This window comes from Pseudochaenichthys georgianus, chromosome 5 (genome assembly GCF_902827115.2).
Source record: "Pseudochaenichthys georgianus chromosome 5, fPseGeo1.2, whole genome shotgun sequence".
Classification (NCBI taxonomy): Eukaryota; Metazoa; Chordata; class Actinopteri; order Perciformes; family Channichthyidae; genus Pseudochaenichthys; species Pseudochaenichthys georgianus.
Window position 1 is genome coordinate 11,640,873 of NC_047507.1, and position 20,896 is coordinate 11,661,768.

Consider the following 20,896-nt stretch of genomic DNA (forward strand, 5'->3'; position numbering starts at 1 on the left):
TAATGAACCACAGGTTTGATCTCTTAAAGTTAGCTTAAGTCCAACTCGAGACATCTGTGATGAGAATAGGGTTTTATTCATTTAAACTGTAATTTGGACAATTTATGTTTAATATGTTGCTATTTTTTAAGGATTCATCCTCTGGAGATAATGAATGTGTGCAAACACATTGCAATCCATCCTGTGGTTGAGATATTTCAGTCTAGACTAAAGTGACTGATAAACCTACATATGCATTCATCAATCCACACCGATAGCATAGATTACAAATGTAAGTAATAGCTCTGGTCTTTGGTCAGTGGTTGACTGGTGCTTGTATCTGTTGTTATTATTGACAACCAACATTTTTAGAATCAGAATGCGGTTTTTCGTCCCACGGGGAAGTTTACATTGTTACAGCTGTAACACAAATATCTATACTTTTACTTACATTTTTAATCTATGCTATAGGTGTGTATTTATGAATGGAAATGTAGGTTTATCAGTCACTTTAGTCTAGACTGAAATATCTCAACCACAGGATGGATTGCAAAGTGTTTGCACACATTCATTATCTCCAGAGGATAACTCCTAAAGCCTTTAGGGATCTTCTGACTTTTCTTCTCGTGCCACTACTAAAGGTCTCATAAACTACAGGATGGTTTGCCATCATATTTGGCAGTGAACATTATCTTGAATTAATTACCAGCTGTCCAAAAGACAAGAATGTTATTTAGAGGATGTCGCTAGTTTAATCAGTACTGTGGACTGTTCCTTGATATATTGTAAATACAATATGGTGATAAAGGAAGCTCATATTGTGAAGGAATGCAACAGTTTAAGAGAAAGAAAATAAATCCCTTTGCTCAAATGCTTGAAAATAAACCAAGTTAAAAAATCTGAAGATTAAACCATTGTTTAAACTTGTTAAGTGTTTCCGAGGGGCTTCAGCAGTTTGGATGAATGTCTGGAATGTTTGCTCCATCTTTGTTTAGCTTTGGTGTTTAGAGCTGTAAGTAAGGGTCTGAAGGAATTCAGTGGACATTACAGATGAAACATGACAGCAGCCACCTGTAGAAACCAGCTAACAGTTATAGTTTCTACATTAAAAAACCCTTAATTTACGACTATAAATGATCATGACATGTGCCAGAAAAATTCATATCCAAGGTAAATCATATCACGGTACGAGTGAGCCAAGAGCCTGATATGAACCAGTTGAGCACAAAGGCAGAGACAGTGGTCTTTACCCTATGGGGTGGAAATCTAGCCAAATGTCTTTTCAGAGACTTCTCACGTGTCATCTTGGATTTCGCAGAAGATCAAAAAACAGAGAGATCTGATTAGTTATCCATAAAACTGTAATTGTAAATCAAGATTTTAAAGATGCGCTAAAGACAGAAGCTTCTGACAGAGTTCAGGTTGGGACAGTGTGTGCGGGTGGTCCACAGTCTTATAGAAAGATCCATTTGGTCAGAGTGAGGGTCACCGCCCTAGTTAGTATCATGTGTCCTGAAGACCCAATGATCAGGAAGTAATGTTAATCCTTGACCTCCAGGGCTTTATGAGAAAACAGCTACCTAATAACTCTGCCATTGTTCACTTGAGCCAAGTTCTGCAGTTAGTTCCAGGCTGGGTGTGAGGTTTCACTACGGATGCCAACAAATGAGCCAAACTCTGAGCTGCTCACTGGTATGCAAATGCTGATTTCAGTCATTTTTTGTACAGCCCGCTTATTTAACTCGGCAAAAAACCAACATCCAGGCATGTCTCCCAGAAATATTAAACGTTTGCCCACAGCGTGGTTTCCTGAGATGGCGTCAGCCTGAGGGAATGTTCAAGGCTTCAGGCTCTCTAAACACTAAAGACTGCAGGAGGAGCCCCGACCGAGCCAGACTGTTTCTGCACTGACCCGGACCCCCCCTGTGGTTAGAGTGGGCAGAAACCACTCTTTCATAAAGAGATTCCTGCCGGCCATAGCATGACACAGTGTTTGCCGACAGTGTCTGGCAGAATTGGAAGGTAAGGAGACGTGATCATGCTGACTCCCACAAATCTGATGTTCTCAATTCGAAACCCATATTTAAAACACAAAATGGGAAGATTATTCATCATTGTATAAGAATAAGAAGCTACTTGAAACCTTAGACGAAAAAAGAACGAGAACTAATGTGTAAGGCGCCATACTTATCTATGAAGGGCTAAACTGTGGTTCAATTGATATAGATCAGGAAGTAAAGTGTAAAATGTGAGTAATCCAAGTGACGGCAGGTTTCAAGACCAGAAAAACACAAAACAGGACATGGGGTACGAGGTGATATATGAAGTGGGGCATGCGATGCGGCTAGTGTTGCATTTGGCACAGAGAGAGAGAGAGAGAGAGAGAGAGAGAGAGAGAGAGAGAGAGAGAGAGAGAGAGAGAGAGAGAGAGAGAGAGAGAGAGAGAGAGAGAGAGAGAGAGAAAGCTGGCCGTCTGAACGTGTGAGACTAAAAAAAAGAGGACAGACATCCACAGCTGGGATAAGTCCAGGCATTTCCCCCCAGGCCACCAGACAGAAGAAGAATTCTGTTTGGCTGAGGCCCAACAGACGGACCCTCTGGTCACTTTTAACTGGTCTTTTTTAGAAACAAAATTGAACAAAGAACAGAGATATCGGTTGATATTTACATTTAAAAAAAAGGCATTAAATCAATTTAGGAGGAAGTAATAAATGTCAGAAACAAGGATAGATTTAGATACATAACCTGCATCTGCTGTTTGGTAAATCCGTACAAAATACCAGAGAGTAAAACTGACACGTAACGGCCAATGCTACTTGTTTACTCAAAATGTTGACCGTTTTGGCAATCAAACCGGCCCAGATGTGAGGTGGAGGAACATGACGGCTTTCTGCCCTGCAGGTCATACCGAGGTTAATCTCAACAGGACATGTCTATAAGCTTGCCTCATCCTACAGTCACTCCCTAAGTGTGTGCTAGGTAGTGATTCATTCATTCTGTGGCCTTTCTCCAAAACTGCATTTTTTCTCCTGTTCTTTTAAAAAAATCATAAAGGGACAATAATTCTCGGAAAGCATAGGAAAGCGGAATTCCAGGACTTCTTTGTAAGTGGCGAGTAACAAAAAGAAAACAGTCTGAGCTAAAAAAGAAAAAAGTAAGTCTTTATTTAGCTCTATTCATTACTACTCTGCAGAATGAGCTTTGACCATTACTGAACTCTGGAGAGCAGACTTGTTTTTCTGACAGGTCCCCCCCCACTATGTAGATGTGTGAACATGAGACTGTGGTCTAGCCGGTGTCTGACTAATGCTTCCCCTTACTGGGCATTTATTCCACTTTAATCAGCTCCACAGCCCTGCCGCACGTTGTTCAACACGCACCCACGCCCCACCTTACAAAACAGTGCAAGTATGAATGATAATCACGCCACAGAAAAGCAGGAGAACACCAAGGCTCTTTCAAATGACTTTTACATCTGCCCCACCCCACTCTCTGCTTCACTGGCCCCACTGGCTGACTGTACTGAGGAGGTGTGTGTGTGTGTGTGTGTGTGTGTGTGTGTGTGTGTGTGTGTGTGTGTGTGTCTGCGCGTGCTATGCATCTGGAATATCTGTTAGTGATTCTTCTGCTTCTATCACAGCAATGAAAAGGTGAAGAATCCTTACTGTTGGAAGACACACAGTTTACTTTTATTGTAAATAAATCATTAATGTCAAATGTCATTATTGAATTGACCTGGTTAGCTGGACTTGACTAAAGCATGACTGGCTATGCTGGAAATATTGAAAATAGACATATCCATTTCCAATTCCAGTTGTTATGCTAAGATATAACTTTAAAACGTTTTAACTATTTAAAACTATACTTTCTAACCATTCCTTTAGGTTGAGTGTGTAGGTTGTGTAGACCAAATTGTGGATTGGGACTTTAATTGATGATACTCCAATTAATTCTATGTGTATTGCACTATAGTTAGATGTATCTCCATTGTATTGAAGTGACTGACCCTTTCTGTATGTTTGAATAGCTGAAATTGTTCAATAAAACGTTTGTTTTGCTGCATAAAGGCACTGTGAATAAAACATGTTTAACATTACTGAGTCTGAAGAAGGCAGGAAAAAATAGTAAAAGCCAAACTTCGAGCACTCGGCAGCCCAAACGAGAGCTGAGGCCCCAGTCAGAGGCCAGCTGCTGAACATGTGATGGTATGTCTGCTATCCTATCCGCAGGAGAGAAACTTCCGCATCAACCTTTTCTCCCCTCGAACCCTCTCCTCCTCACAAGCCTCTTACATACATCCTGCTGGAGGCGAATCCAACTCTGGCTCGGGTTTCCTTTTGTTGTACAGAAGCAGACTTGAGGAATTTGCGTAAGCGGATACAGTCATGTCTGATGGAGAGGAGCAACCTTTGCCCTGTTTAGAAGTGCAAGGAGTCAAAAGGCTTCTAAACGCAGCGTTGTGTTATTGCAACTGGATTCAGACATCTTTGTGTGGATTCTGGATGTAAGTGTTTGGTTGGAGTGAACACACTCAGTGGTGTGGTTTGCAACTGCAGCTGCTTTTGGTGTGGATTCTTTCTCTTCAGGAAAAAGGTGAACTCATCTGTAATCTGTTTATAATGATGTGCCAGTTTCTGCAAGCAGTAGAGTGTGATGTATCTATCAAAACATTGACTTTGTGAACAATCAAAAAGGCAAGAATAAGAGTGATAATGGTATTGTCTAGTCTGCAGCAGACAAAGTATTATGCAACACGAGCAGAGCAATGCAGACTTTTGTAAAGCACAGACCAAAGAACATCCAATTACTCTGATAGCATGAGCCTCTAATTATCCCTAAATGACACATCACCCTCTCTCATAAACATCTAACACTCGAAGACTGAAATTTCAGGCATCCTCTCATAAAGGAGATATATTTAGCAATGACCCTGTGGACAATGAAGACGTGCAGAGAGACATTCACACGTAACAGCAACCGAATAAGGCAAAGTCTGTGGAGAAATCCCTACGAACAGATGATAAACAAGGCTTCCTGCCATTATGAGTGTTTGGTTCTGGGGACTGAGAGACCAAACAAACACATGCTAATAAATAAAGCAACTAGGCCTGGTAAGACAGACACGTAACAAAAGATGGCTGTTGCAATGAAGTGGGGCTACAGATTGTTCATGTTAAGGGTATCAGTATTTAGTATTGGTAAGGAAATAAGTGATTTCGTAACATAGTAATAGAAGAACTTCTCCAGTCATATGATACCTGCATATGAGCCTCTTTGCGCCCAGAACGAAAAAGAAAAGTCTATTCGATTGGTTTTACTCACAGCCAATCACGGCAAGCATTCTTTATTTGAATGCAACGTGATTGGTCCCCTACCGCAGGAGCTACAAACAGCAAAGTATATGGTGTGGTGAAGTGGAATGCAGTACAAATTCATTTTTTAAATAATTGAACACAATAATGTATTTATGTTCAAAATGTACAAATGTACAAAAATGGTATTCAAAAGTAGTACACTATTGGTATCACATAGAGGATATACTGGTATTGTATTAGAGACTTGTACTTGTAGAGTAACTTAAATTATATGAAGCCCTTTAAAAGATGGACATGCCAGATTGGAAGGTAAGACATAATGACCACTCTGAAAAGAGCTTGGGCCAACCCAGAAAAACTTTCTAGGATTAGTTTTCAACAAAACTTGCAATTTACTTGATATTTGTATATTATTATGCCCTAATATTAGGTCTGCTAACAAGGTAGCATGTCTTCCATCTCAATGTGCCGGGGGAAGCTGCTGTTTTCATTAATGACAGACTGATGTTTTCAGTGGACTACTATTAACTTACCAGAGTTAGCTGCTACAGTCTTATCTTCACATATCTCCATAAACTTAAACATGATGTATCTCTCACAAAAACAAGATAATTGCTGTTCGAAAGAAACTTTGTGACCTGACTTACCCTGACTTACAGAACTGAAAATACCCACTTGAAGAAATGACTGGTTATCCAAGGATGTAAATCATGAACAGACACATAACTGACACTAAACGTTAAGAGGAAACAGACATTGGCCAGGTAAGCTGCACTCATCATATTTCAATAAAGATCTATCATCTTGAAAGTTGTAAAGCCCTTACATAGAAGCAGACATACCAGTTGCTTCAACCATTCAACATTGACCTCTACTTGGACTGGACTCGGTTAGGGTGTTAACTTAGCAGAAAAAGCACAGAATGTCAATTCATGCTGTGAATAAACAGATGAAGGAACAGTGCTGCCCATTGCTGACGTCAGCACATGCATGGTCAAAGAGGTGTAGCTACACCTTTTTCCCATTCCTCTCCCCTGCGACTTGAAAGGCTACAGCCAGACCAAGGAAATATTTACAGGGTGGGGGACTGCACTACAGCAACACCCAACAGACCCTAAATACACATTACATTACATTGCATTTAGCTGACGCTTTTATCCAACGATAAATAGGGAACAAGACGGTACTGCGGACATACACGACCAGCAAAAAGTAGTCGGTAATTTATTAATTACATTTCCTTCATTCCAGTGACTCAAATATGCATGAGTAAGATACTGAGCTATTTCAGAAACACCCATCAGGTGTGTTGCCTTTACTGAACCCAGTAAAAATCACAATCACTGTTCAGGGTTGTTTTAGAGAGTCTGGTGACAAATCTCCCACCCGACTTCTGGTATGAATAAACAAAACACTGAATGAAGTCATAAAGTGTTAAAGCATTGACTGTTTATCAGAGTGGTCAAATAAATGTTGCTTTATCTCTATGTGTTTTTTTTTTAAAACAGGGAACCCCTTTATGGAAATGTATTTTAATAACATGTTCTCAGACAGCATAATAATATATCATCTTCTCTACCTCCCTTTCTCCTGCCATGAGTACAAACCCACACTGACTTTCCATCCGGTGCAGAGGCGCTCCTGGAGCCAGACAGGATGGTCTTCCCCCCTCTATGAGTCATCGCCTAAATCTCCCAGGCTGCTGTGTGCTGGTGTGGGCTGGGAGAGACTAATGGGAGCCTGGCAAAGTCATCAGTGCAAATGGTCCAGTGGACAGCTAGGCATTTTATGCAGAGTTGCGAAATAATTCATTGGCTCCATGTCAGGGCAGATAGGATAATGTAATGGAAGAACAGTTCTCTCATTATGTACCAACACGCTGATTGAGGGCCAATTAGGCCATTATTTTGATTACTAGTCGTAACCATTTAATGATACAGATTGGAAAACCCTTTTGCCGGTTGCAACAGCTGTTTGTAAGTTCTTATTAACTTTGTTATTATGTGAGTTTTAACTAAATGAAGATTTATGCATCACGTAATGAACACGGGTTGTAAACATACTACTTTTTACAAAAAGATTAATTGTTGCAGAACAATTATGCCTACAAACCAGGGTTTCCGCTAGGATTTTTTCTCGCCGGTCAAATGTCCGGACAGAATTTATTTTACCGGACAAATTTGAAACTTCCAGGTCATGTTTCAATAATAATAATAAGAGTTGTGTAGCAGAGTTTCCGTTAGCAGGTAATTACCAGACTATGACCGGATATGCTGATGTTTAAAACTCAGTTAATGGGAGTCATTTTTATATTGCTTCAGTTTATAATCGTAATTAACAGATCGAAAAATTCAGATAATAATAAATGATTCCACAAACAACATAATTATTACATTCAAAGAAACTACTTGTAGAAGATGAAGAACATTATTCAAAAGTTTACATTAACTTTGAATAAGAACACGGGAGACCGGTTACACTTCACTCGCGTTTATGTCCATATCGATCAGATCCAGCTCTCCTGATCGGCCTTTATAGAGAGCACAGATCAAACTATTAAGAGTGAATATCGGCCGATAATGACCGGCGGCCAATCGATCGGAGCATTGAACATTTTGACCGGCAGGTTTTGAATTTACCGGTTTTTATGAAATTTTACCAGCTAAAAACCGGTAATTACCGGCTAACGGAAACCCTGCTACAAACGTCCAGTTGTTGTGTAGGAATAAAAGAGGAAATGGTCAATATATCTGACCATACACTTGATTAAATGCTGTTAATTAATAACCAGATTTGTTTTAATTGCATTTCAACAAACAAAAACAATTGTCTAGAACCGTTAGACAATATGATCAGATAAAGCTGGTTAGGTTATTGTATTTCCAGAGACTTAAACTATTAAGTTATTGTATTTCTTTATGGGAAAAATAATGATTTGTCTCCTGATCTCGTTTACCTCAGCTTTGAAGCTAGCTAGTCCATATTAAGAATTAAGGAGGAGGACAAATAGCTGATGCAGCCGACACAACAAGTTTTTGTTATTTTGTTTGGGACATAAACTACAGGTTTACAGTGGCAACCCACAGCTATCTCAAGACTGTGGTGAAATATTGCTTCTCCAAATATCTCCAGACAGACAGACAGACAGACAGACAGACAGACAGACAGACAGACAGACAGACAGACAGACAGACAGACAGACAGACAGACAGACATTAAACTTAATCCACTGATCTGTCTGACTCATACTGAAAAATACTTTGAGCTGCCAGGAGCCATGATAAGTTCTGTCTTTCATCCTAAGCCTATCCTCTGTTCCTCTTTTTAAAAATGTTTTATTGTGCTGATTCTGAACATCTATTCTGGTTGCATGTTGCGATGAAGCGATCCCATACTGATGTTTTCATTTGCGTGAGTTTATATGGACGTATCTAATTGCTGAAAGTACCTCCTCGCTGTTGGCCTGGTTCCGGATGAACTTGAAGCCTGCAATGCGCTTCTGGTTGCACATCACTCCGACATCTTCCGAGTGTTTGCAGTCCGACACACCGAGGCCGTTGGAGTGACACTGAGCCAGGCTCTTCTCTCCACCGGTGCAGTGCACGTTGTCTAACCAGATCCGGCCTGGAGGGATAGAGGCAAATATTTAAATGTCTCCTATCATGCTATTTTTAGGCATATGTTATGGGTCTCAGATATATAAAAAATATATAAAAAACATGTCTATGATGTGTTTTGCTTAAAATACCAAACAGATCATGCATTTTTGACATCCCTCTATTTCAGCCCTGATATGGGTCCTTCTCAGGTCGATTATTTTCATTTCCTCGCTCCTCGGTATCACCGGAAGTTGATTTGTCTGCGCCATCTTGAGTACCGTCCCATGGCGCTTATTTCTGCCGGAGGACCGAGGATCGAGGATCGAGAATCGATAATGGAGGAGCGATAATCGAGGAATCACCCGACCATCCTCCGATGAAATCCACAGATACTCGCCCCGCCCCCTTACTGTGTATCGCTCACTGATTGGACGATGCAGTGACATGAGACATGAGAGCAGTTTCCCAGCGGAGTGAAGAAAATATATGAAACTCTCGAGTCACTCCTCAGTCTACTGTGTTTTGTTTCAATTCATGTATAATTTATTTAGAAATATGTGATATATCTGAACAACACAGTGGTCAAATTTGTTTTTATTCATTTATTGGAAACATTTTCATGATCGCTTTTTTCGTTACATTTTAAGAATGGCGTTTATCTTTTTTGAGAATGAGTTCTTATTTTATTTAATGTATTTGGGTCTACAACAGATGATACAAATGTTTGTGTCAGTAAATGTGTACTAACAGAGGCGGGGGTGTTGGTGAAAATAACGGGGACAGAGCTGGCTGCTGTCAGACAGCTGTGCGGCGTCATCACAAACGGACGTCGCTTCACGTGACGCCCCCGGAAAAAAGGACGTCCCATTGCTCTTAAAACTCATTTCCCTGCTTCTCGTGGTTTCCTTGCGTCTCTCCATGCTTCCCTGGTGGGAGGGACTAAACGCAGGGAAACAACGCAAGTGAGGGACGCAAGAGAGGCTTCTCAATACTCAAATTTCCCCTCCTCGACTCCTCGACTCCTCGGTCCTCCGGTAGTGACCCGGAAATGAATTTCAGCGCGCCATTTTGAAGGACATCTCATTTCTCTAAATGCACACGAGGACCGAGGATCGAGCGTCGAGGAGGCTCTCTGGAGGAGCTATAACCGAGGATACAGTGGGTGTTTCTCAATCGCGAGGATGCTGGCTTGGTAGTCGCGTACTTCCAAGTCACTTCCTTCAGAAACGAAGCAAGTATACTTCCAAGCCACGGCTTCGGAAAACGAAGAAGAATGGAACAGGCTAACAAGTGTGCCACTCTCTCTAACGGTTTCAACATAAACTGTACCGAAAATAAATACCTCACGATGTCTATCCAATTATGAACTTGCTTTACTTTCACGGAACACATTTTTGGTGATAACAAACAAATGTAACAAAGTAACATATTTACCAACACATGTTCTACGCCACTATACTTACATTTAAATGTGTGCTGCGTCGGTTCAGCAATTCTCCGCAAGTTTTTGAAATTGGTCCGTGCGCAAAGCATTGTGGGGATTTTAAGGACGCGAAGTCTACCCATGTGCAGCCTCGAAATTTCCCCCAAACCAAGTACGCAGCCTCGGTGGAATTCCAAGTATGCTGGAGATTGGAACAGTCCTTCGGCGGCACTCGATGACGTACATACTTGCCAACCCTCCTGATTTTAGCGGGAGACTCCCGATTTCATTGCCCTCTCCCGGTTTCCTCCCGGGGTCATATTTCTCCCGCATTTCTCCTGATTTCTGACAAAATCAGATTTACATTTACTCAGGACTGTTTCCACTCGGACTTTAATACAGCTACACCATTCTTTGGTTTCCATGGTAGCACGCGCAACTGAAAGTCTGAGAGGGTGAGGAAGATAGTCACGGAAACAGAACAAGAATCAACAACTCGACCCTCTGCTCACTCCTTTCCTGTCAAGCCCACACTATGCTCCATCAAGGATGGCAGCAAGGCAGTGCACTTAGAACTACAATAAGCATGGTAATGTTAATCTAATACAGCTCCGGCGATCCACTAGCACACGAAAATGTATATCACTCAGTATAACAGACTTACTCTATTTATTTGCTTTAGTTTAGTAGATAACTACAAACAAAGAGTCGATATTTTTCTAAGACCATTTAGTGCTTCACATAATAAAATACACATCGGCTGTATCCTGATTATGTAGGTGTGTGTGGTACAGTGTGCAGGTGTGTGTGTGTGTGTGTGTGTGTGTGTGTGTGTGTGTGTGTTGTACAGTGCGTATGCGGCGGACAGACGGGTCTCAGTTGGTTTGGTGTCCTCTGCTTACTTTTGGCCCGTAATTTCAATTCCCCATTTCAGCGACCAGAGAGAGGGGGGGAGGGGATATATCCAGTCTCTGATTGTGTTACGTTATTATGAGAGTGCTCTCATACTTTAAATTGTATTTATATTAGATATATGTGTGTGTGTGTGTGTATGTGTGTGTGTGTGTGTATATGTCCGCATCTGTAGCCTGTTATTGTCTCATTATACCGCACTGTGAATGAATCAAAGTAAATATATAAGTCGTCATGAACACATCTGTCCATCAGACAGAGGGCTGCTGAATGCAGGACTTTTACTTGTAACAAAGTATTCCTAAATTCTGGTACTTCTGCTTTTACTCAAGCACAACATCTGAGCATTTCTTCCACATCTGCATTAAGGCTGTTCCAACTCAGCCACAAACCTATATTCCCAGTCACAGTACCCAATAATAAGGGAACAGTGCATGGGAAACATTTAAATGGCTGGTCCTAACATTGAACCTTGACTGCTTAAACTATGTTTCATACCTTTTTGACTTCTCTTTCATAATTTCCATTCCAAGTCTAGTCACTCAGACAGAGGGTAAACCTACTCATGTGGAGATGTGTTTGCTTCCCTGACACATTCTTTTAGCATCAACGTGCCCAATAAAAGTTGTCATGGCTGAGAAGATCATCTACCGTCCAGCTGACTGTTCACAACCAATCGTGAAGGAAACCACGTGGAAAACCAGCAACGGCCAGCTCATCGTTCTGACATGTTGCTGAGGAACATCCTGATCATACCGAAAGAGTGACAGCATGTTATATAGTCACGTAGCCTTCTTCTGGCAAAGTTATGTCCACCTCTGGAACATTTTTTATAATAAGAGCCAAGTCTTCTGGTGCTGAAGCAGCTGGGTTGTTTAAAAAGGGAGCGTGGTCTCCGTGCATGTTTGTCCAAACAAATATTGAGCATTGCCAGGAGTAATACATCTGGATTGCTGTGTTAAAACTATCATCCACAAGCCTTATGGGAATGTAATTTCACCAACCACTGAAAAGAATGGGAAGCACAGGGGAGCCATGCATTTTCTAATTGGCCTTTTTTTGGTTCTTTAAGGCAGCGACTTAACTCCAGCCACCCCCTAAATAAAAGAAATGTGCAAATGCATCTGATCCTATTTCAAAATTGTAGCCTGAAGCAGTAGCCTTCTTCTACTCTGATATATTTTACACAACCATGATGTTGTTAACAATCGCATTTAATAGCTGTACAGGAAAAACATCTTTATCTAGACGAGCATCCATGACGTTTTATTATAAAGGTTTGTCTCCCATTAGACACATTTAGTGGTTTCTGTCCCTGATGTCATCATGATGGGAGATGGAAAATTATCTTCATCACTTTTATAGCCGTTTGACTTCACCAACAACAGGAAAACAGACAAAAGTAATTTCCATTCTCTCACATGCATACAGCTTGTCTGGGCCTCAATTACTCTGCTTTCATACTAAACAACCATTCACCAGTAAAAGAGGTACACTCCTCATCATGACATACACATATTGGGTAATTCATTTGTGCTAAATGGCAAAATGCTGCACACATTTTATGGTAAAATAAATGTTGTGCCTATTCTGTTATACAAAAAAATGCAACTTAACAACATTAAAAGTGACCAAAGGGAATATTTGTAAACTTTAAGAAAAAATGTGGCTTATATAACCCTACAGGCCCCCCATTATACCTCATTGCTAAAATGCAGTGCAGTTGTCAGTCTGCACAGTGCTGGAATATACATCAAACTGCTTGTTAATTGCTTCTTGTAAAATATAATGTGTGTGCAACATTACATCCATGGGGTGAATAACTTAATATATTATTCTTGAAATTTCTATCATAACTGTAGCAAGGCACAAAGTTAATTGCTTCACTTTTGAAGTGGCTGGCTGGATGTGGCCCGACCCTGTGGGAAAACATGTACCTTTAACAAGGGACACTGAGTTAATTAACAGCTACCAACTGACATTAACCACCAGCAGCCAGCACACTCTCAGAGCTGGGAATCTCTTTACTGCTTTCACCATGACGGAGGAATTCATACACTACAAAAGTGAGAGGAGGGATGAGATTACGTCTGTGTGAAGTTTTACACAGGGTTTCCAGTGCTCATATGTGATTGGCGTGTCTAAGTTTGCCTCTAATGGGAAAACCAGCACCTGATACATGCAGTCAGACAGGAAGAAACCTGTACCTCATTCAAAGATTTCCATGGAACAAACTAAACTGTACAAAGACATATACGGACTTGTAAATGTGTGGTTGGCTGGTTTGTAAGATTAACACCCTATAACCCCCAAAACAGTTGTTCAAAAGCTGGATAGCAAGATTTCAAGAGTTTGAAGGGTTTTGGCTATAACACAAGGTTTAGACCAAATCCTGGAGACAGACAGACACTTCTAATAACGTTTTCTTACCTTCTCCTTTTCCGTATTTGGCCGAGGGCAACCAGGACTGGGCGTCCAGGAAGCCGAGCTCTCTGCACGCCACGTGTGCAGCAGATATAGAGAAGTCATCATCACACACCGTTCCCCACTCGCCATTGTAGAAAACTTCCAACCGGCCCTCGTAGTGTTTCCGCTTCTCCCCGACTAAACGTAGCTGGATGACAGGGGGGCTAGAGTCTGACTGGGCATTGCACAGCGCCCACAGGGACAGTAAGGTGGACACCACACAGTGGATGGCAACTGGACGCAGCATGATGCAGGACGAGGCAAGGAAAGACAGTGAACTAAGGGGAGAGATTAAGAAAAAACACGGTAAGAATTCAATAGAAGCTGAACTGAACTATGCTTATTGAAGAATCTATAAGGAGATGGACTTTAAATGTAACATTTTCACATTCCTCAGAGTTATATTGAGAGCTGAACATTGCAGGCAGACAGTAATTTGTGGTGTGGGTGGTTTTTTTGTCCATAACTTGAGCGAGCTTCAGTATAAAATATAGGGCAGGAACAGTTTGGCTTGGCCATCATCAGGCTCCTAGTGACCTTCTCTGGCCTCTGTGCAACCACAAGTATACACTTCAGAATAACATACAGGATTTATCACAGTCTGACAATATATTATAAAGCAACCAGTGAACATACTGACTGACTGTTTGTTCTTAAGTGCACTCTGAACTCTGGTTAATACACGAATTTAAAACGTACATAATGTTGTTTCACAGGATCAAAAGTGACGTATTTTTTGACTGTCAATAGGAAAGAAAAAAGAGAATTGGGAAAAGTTTGGGTTAGAATGAAAGCTGTGAATCTGAGACAAGGATCCCTCTCTCCATGTTTCTGACAGCCTAATGGAGAGTAAATGTGGGCTCCTGCAGGTTGGGGTGCTGCCCCTCTGCTTTATCTATAGATTCTATACTGTGCCTGCAGGCTGCTGAGCTGAACTTCAGAGGGAAAGTTGACTCCACCTCGATATATCATGGAAAACCATGAGAGTGTCAATGGAGGGACCAAAGCCCCCAGTGAGGAATTTTGAGGAGGAAAGGGAGGGGAGGAAGACAGTGAAAGTGAGGAGACCTCCACGTCTTTGCAAGGGAGGAAGGAGGAGGGGGGATTTCCAAGTTGACGTCATAGCAACAGCCAAACAAACTGTAGAGGCCCAGGCTTACACAAACACCCCTGCAAACACAGCCAGTAAATTGTCAGACTTTGTTAGACGTCACTTGCGATCCTGTGAAACATCTGGTATATCTGCTCATGAATGTTAAGCAGGCGGAAGCAGCAGATACTTTAAGTTAGACTTTTTTAATCTCTCTTTACACAGCAGTTAAGAGTTACAGAATCAACAGTATACGTTTTAAATTAATGTATTAACCAGAGTTCAGAGTGCACTTCAGAACAAACAGTCAGTCAGCAAGTGTCAACTCCACATGGCCATTTATGAAAAACTAACACTTCTCTGGAATGTGTCTGGTATGTTTTTGATTATACTTCTTACAAAACCAGTGGAGACACACCTCTATCCTAAAGACAATTGTTCATATTTAACACTCCCTCCAAAATGTGACTTTCATTTTACTTCAGGTTTTCAATGGAGAGTTAGAAAATGCCAATCATGAGGTTGCATGAGAACAATAGGGCCATAATACGTGAAAGCTGCCTGTCAGTGTAGGGTAGCCAAGGATTGTCAAGTCAACTGGAAATAGTAAAATTCCACATGCTGAATGATTTGCTTCTCAGTCAAAGCCAGTTGCTCTTGCATCATTTGTTTATTTAAGTAAAGCACAAATCAACCATCAAGTTTCTGTTAAGCCCTGGCCAGCACACAAATCCTGATATTCAGCTAACACAAGAAAGAGTCCTGCAGCTTCTTCCAGAAAAACTGTAGGTCCAATGTCAGCAAAAGAGTGAAGCATAAATATCAAGGTAATGTAACTTTCTTTTAGATTTTGGTTTTTATGTTGCTTACAACACAGTGTAGCAGCCCACGTTCTAAGTTAGGATCACTTTTTGGGGCTGTAAAAAAACAATATTTGGAAGGAAATACAATTAAATTAAGTTTAAAATGAGAAAAACGCATTTCTGCTGGCAAAGATGACAAAAAGTAATAATTGTACGATGTATTTGAAGTTTCAATACAGTCACTATGCAAGTGCAAGACAGCGTCCCATCAGGACCGGCCAGAGTTTCTCAGAGTTGAAGAGAAACACTTACTTTGACAGACGAAGAACAAGCAGTAACACACTTTCCAGGACGCAGACTTTGAAGTTTCCAACTTGTTGCAGAGGATGAATGTGAGGCAGCGGTTCTTTGTCCCTTTAGTACTCTTCCTCGCTGTTTCTCTGCTCAACCTCACAGCTGGCCGAGCGCTCCCTTCCCACTCCTCGCCACGCACATCAGCCAATCAGAAGCCGCCTCAGCATCCTGGACACGCCCCCTCCGGCCCTATCACCAGGGTTACAAAAACACACTGCAGGCATTTATGTAAAGCTCCGTTTGCTGACATCTTATAGCTTTGCGTAACTTTAAAGTTGCGTAACCTAAAATAAAAAAAGTATGTATTTTGGTTTATTTATTAAGAAAATACTTTGTATATGCTATACAATTATGTGTTACCTTCCCATAAAAAGGAGAACGTTATTTTTTTACCAGATTAAGGAAGCAATCTTTGAAACCCAAAACTGACCCCAATGCTCACAGGTTAATGCTGATGCTCGGATATGGAATTTGCTGAAGCTAAGTTTGTGAGTTAAAATGTTATTGAGTAAACATTTTAGATATGAAAATAAAATCCAGTGAGATATTTTCTTTTGGGATAAAATCAGTGATCAATTGTAGTTTATATGGCCACAAAGGAGTACACATTTTACCCTGGAAATCAGATCATAGCACTCAAAATGGTAAAAGCCTACAAAAAATGTTTAGCAAACCGTCTTGTTGATGTGTTCTTCTTGTCTGTCATCTTCATGAGTGGAGACATTGTGAAGCACTATATAAAAGATAAATGATTGCATATTTGAGACTAAACCATAACATATCACAACAAATATTCAAAAGCTTATTTTTTCACAGCAAATTTTGTTGTACAACCAATAGGAGACAACTAGTGTGTGAAGTGATTTTGAAGAAGATGAAGAAGATGAAGATTCAACTTTATTGTCATTACATAGTAGCCTAGGCCTACTAGGTACTAGTAACAAAACGGTTTCTCTGCATTTGACCCATCCTAGTGATAGGAGCAGTGGGCTGCCATTATGTACGGTGCCCGGGGAGCAGTGTAGGGAACGGTGCCTTGCTCAGGGACACCTCGGTAGAACTTGGTCTTTCCGGGACTTGAACTGGTGGGAGCTGAACAAGGGAACGCCAGAGGATGTTAGCAAGCAGCCAAAGGTTGAGCAAGTGAAGCATCAAGTAGAAGAAAGTGATGGCCAGAAAGTGGAGACGGAGGAAGAAGTAACCTCTGTCTCTACTTAAATGTTTTACTCCTATTTGTGTTCCGAGTGTAAATATTAAAAAGACAAATACATCTGATTGACAGAGAGCTGTGACACTGTTTACACAAAAGAAAGTTGGTAAACTTTTCAAGTAAAGGCGTGGACTGGCCGTCCATACAAGGTGTTGATGTCGGTCTTTGCAGCTTGGTGTGGAAGTTAATAGGCAGTGCACACTACACTGAATTACAGGGAAGTTATTTCATGTTTTTTCAACGTTGCACTTTGTAGACGGGTCATTCTCTCTGTAGGGTGCCTTTTAGTGTCCTGTATATACATCATCAAGTTGCTATGTTAACTAAGCATAAATGTAACATAAAAGTTGTCATATTATTCTTAATATTTAAGTGCATTGATAATTTGGTAATACAAATCACATTTTATTTATCAAACCATATAAGTTTGTGTGTGTCCCTTAAATAATTGTCCACCCTGTAGTATTAGGGAATCTGCCTACTTAAAGAAAAGCAAATCCCTTAATATCTTTCTAACATGAGAAGTTAATGTGTAGTGCATCTGGTGGCACCAAGTGGCTACAACAATAAAAACCTGCCAGCCACATTTGGTAACTTACCCTTCTTCAGACACGTTTAAAACAAAGGAAGTTAAAGCAAGTGTTAAAGCAATTGGGATTTAATGAGGATGACCACTTGTTTTGTCTGAGTAAACATCATAATTACCTGGTGTGGACAGAAAGGTAAAGAATACCAGCATTCAGCCAATTCTTAAACGTGGTCTACTTTAAAGTTAACTGAACCAAGAAGGGGTGAGTTTATAGTTTTTCTGTAAATCTAAAATATGTTGACTATAAATTGAAATGGTTGAATAACAGAATCCCTGGCAACATTGTTGTGGACCACGCCACATGACTTGAAATAGACTGTTTTGTTCATACGTTTACATCTACATTGTCATAGTTGTTGAATCGGATGGAAATGTTTTGTCTCAAAATGCCACTAATGACATGTTTGTAAAAAGCAACAGGAACTGGCTGTGAGAGCAGGTTCCTTGTGGGAATAAACAATGGCCAAATGCTCTTTGTTTCTGCTCATCACTGCAGTCATGCTGGACTCAGGAATTCAGGCAAAGGAGGAAATATATGAAATCTTAAACATTTATTCAGGAATGCACAAAATATAGCAAATAACATACAATCTGGGTATACTTAATTCTTCAATTTTACAAATATTAGGAACAATATTATTTTTTCTTAAAGTATAAAATATACATATATTGTACTGTAACAATGGACTTGCATTAAAAACGCACCCTCAGACTAATGTGACACCACTACAATAGGACACAGAGTCGCACTGAAAGTCATTTCACAAGGACATTGGCAATTGATTGTGCTGACGTGAACAAGGCTGAAACATACCTGACCAAAAATACACACACCTTCCCCTTTTACTGCAAAACCAGTACTGTTGTTCAGGGTGTTTTGATCATAAAATATAGACACTATACAGTACACTTAGACAACAGTTTGGAAACCACCGCATAAATGAACCAAGAAAACGTATTCTGTTATTTTTCACAAAAAAGTTAAAGTAAAAGGCACACCAACAACGTTTGGGCTCACACATAAAATATGAATACAGTCCAAAGATATCTACATGGCAACAACAAAATGTGTAACTTTCATTCAAATGCAGAGCAAGAAAATGAACATGGCACATGGTTAAGTGTTACAGTATTATAAAAGAAAAGGTTTCACTTCTTAAGGTTTAAACTAAACCTTCATTTCCACCCATCATTGCCAAACTATCATCAAAATAATTCGATATTATACAACACAATTAAAGATTATCTTAAGTGCTCTATATATATATATATTCAATCCCAGAGAATTATGGTAGGCTTACATGTCAAAAATCGACTTTACTTCAAACTCTGCATAACTGAGGTTTTTATCACACGTTGTATATCTAACTGTGTAAAATACTGAACAAATGAACTCCTTGGCAACCAAGGATGAAGTATGAGTGATAGTACAGTTTGTTTGCTGATGAAAGTAGATAACAAAACAAATTGGTAGCAAAAAAGATCTAAGGGGTCAGGAAACTAATGGCGTTTCCACTGCAGCACGTAGCACGGTTTAAGCGGGCCGTTTTTTTGTTGCTTTTCCACTAGGGGTAGTTCCGGCTCAGGGCTAACTTTTCACCTTTTTTTTTCTGGCCCTCCAAAATCGAGGTTCTTACCGGGCCAACAACCGGGCTGAATATGCTAAACTAGTGGCGTAAACACTCTCGACTGCTGAATGGTCAAAGAGAATCGCTGGCAACATGAACATATTTTACCGTGATTTAATTGTAATACACGTTTCAAAATGACGCTGAAGTAACAACATACTGATACCGGTCTGCAGACAAGACGAAAAACCTGTTAAAATGCGTGTTTTCTGAATGGAGATAAGGCTAAGCTAACGCAGTATATGCTCCGACCGTCCACACTCACAACAACGGCCTACAGACATAAATAAACCAGCAACTGTATTTGCCATGCCACATCCACACTGCCACAGGCAGTCTGTGGTTTGTACTTGTTTAACTTTTGTCTAGTTTCTGAACAGATACGAGGAGCTGTGAGCTCTGAGTGCTAACAGCTAACGGCTGATGTTTTGGTTTTGTGCTTCGCATTGAAGATTACGTCACGGCAGTTTTACGCAGCGTCGCTCCGCCCGCCGAACAGCCGATCGCCCCGCCTACACTGCGTTACTATAGTTACTAAATGCAGCATAAAGTGAGCCTGGCCTACCAAGGCCTAAACATACCGTACTAAGCCGTGCTAGGTCCTGCAGTCATACGATCAGTTTAGGCTCTCAATAGAGAGATGTGTCTTTTCTTCATCAACCAATCAACCAATCAACCAATCAACCAATCAATCAATCAACCAATCAACCAATCAACCAATCAATCAATCAATCAATCAATCAATCAATCAATCAATCAATACATTAAGGACACACTGTGCTAAAATGTATCTGTGCTGTGTCCCCGTATGTATAGTTTCCTACAGATTTGTATGTGGTGTGCTGTTTCAAACGTTAATGAAAATTCTTTGTAAAAGAACAAATGCAAATACATTTAAAAACAAGAACAGTCAAAACACTGTTGAATGCATGAAGAATAAAACAAGCCTTTACTGTAAATCTTTCACCAAATATAAAAAAATCTCTTTAGGAATAATTCAATTCACCTCATATTGACTTTGTGCTTCTTCCACCGCGATGACATGATTAACACAATGAAAGATTATTGCTCTGCTTTCATATTCTAGTTTGAAAAGAGCAAGCGTTCTGGATTTCAAATGTATTTTTCAAATACATTTGAGCAGGAAAAAAGAAAAGTGTGCTTATGTGAGATCGTGTACAGTATTTACATGAATGTTGCAATGAGAGTTTGAGTTAAGGCCACTTAATCTGGTCCCAGTTTGGCGATCAGTTCGTCGCAGATCTTAGTGAGCTCCTCAATCTCTTGATTCTGTGAGAGACAGAAAAAGAAAGGATGTTTACAAATGATGGCAAAGCTTAAATGTCAGCTCAGAAACACAATTCTGCAAAGATGAAAAGGTTTAAATGTAGAGAGAACATGTTTTTTCAATAGCTCCCCTAAGACTTGATGTGCAACATTTGAATAGGATGAATCAGTCGTGCAGTGTTTAATACTAACTGTAGATGCAGTAATTGTTTCATTTGATCGGGCTCTCCTTTAACTTCCC

The 20,896-nt window shown here is 40.4% G+C and overlaps 2 protein-coding genes across 4 annotated transcripts in view; both read right to left on the reverse strand.

Annotated features, from left to right (window-relative positions):
* loxl2a (lysyl oxidase-like 2a) overlaps positions 1-16,012 on the reverse strand; it is a 33,447-nt gene extending 17,435 nt beyond the window's left edge. The window contains exons 1-3 of the mRNA XM_034084145.2: positions 15,900-16,012; positions 13,659-13,972; positions 8,743-8,918 (exon numbers count right to left, since the gene is read on the reverse strand). Coding sequence (XP_033940036.1) covers positions 8,743-8,918; positions 13,659-13,941 — 459 coding nt within the window. The 5' untranslated portion in view covers positions 13,942-13,972; positions 15,900-16,012. The remainder of the gene's footprint in view (positions 1-8,742; positions 8,919-13,658; positions 13,973-15,899) is intronic.
* A 2,266-nt stretch (positions 16,013-18,278) lies between these two features.
* tacc1 (transforming, acidic coiled-coil containing protein 1) overlaps positions 18,279-20,896 on the reverse strand; it is a 34,418-nt gene continuing 31,800 nt past the window's right edge. For all 3 annotated transcript variants that reach the window (XM_034082380.2, XM_034082378.2, XM_034082379.2), the window contains one exon: positions 18,279-20,658. In XM_034082380.2, coding sequence (XP_033938271.1) covers positions 20,593-20,658 — 66 coding nt within the window. In that variant the 3' untranslated portion in view covers positions 18,279-20,592. The remainder of the gene's footprint in view (positions 20,659-20,896) is intronic.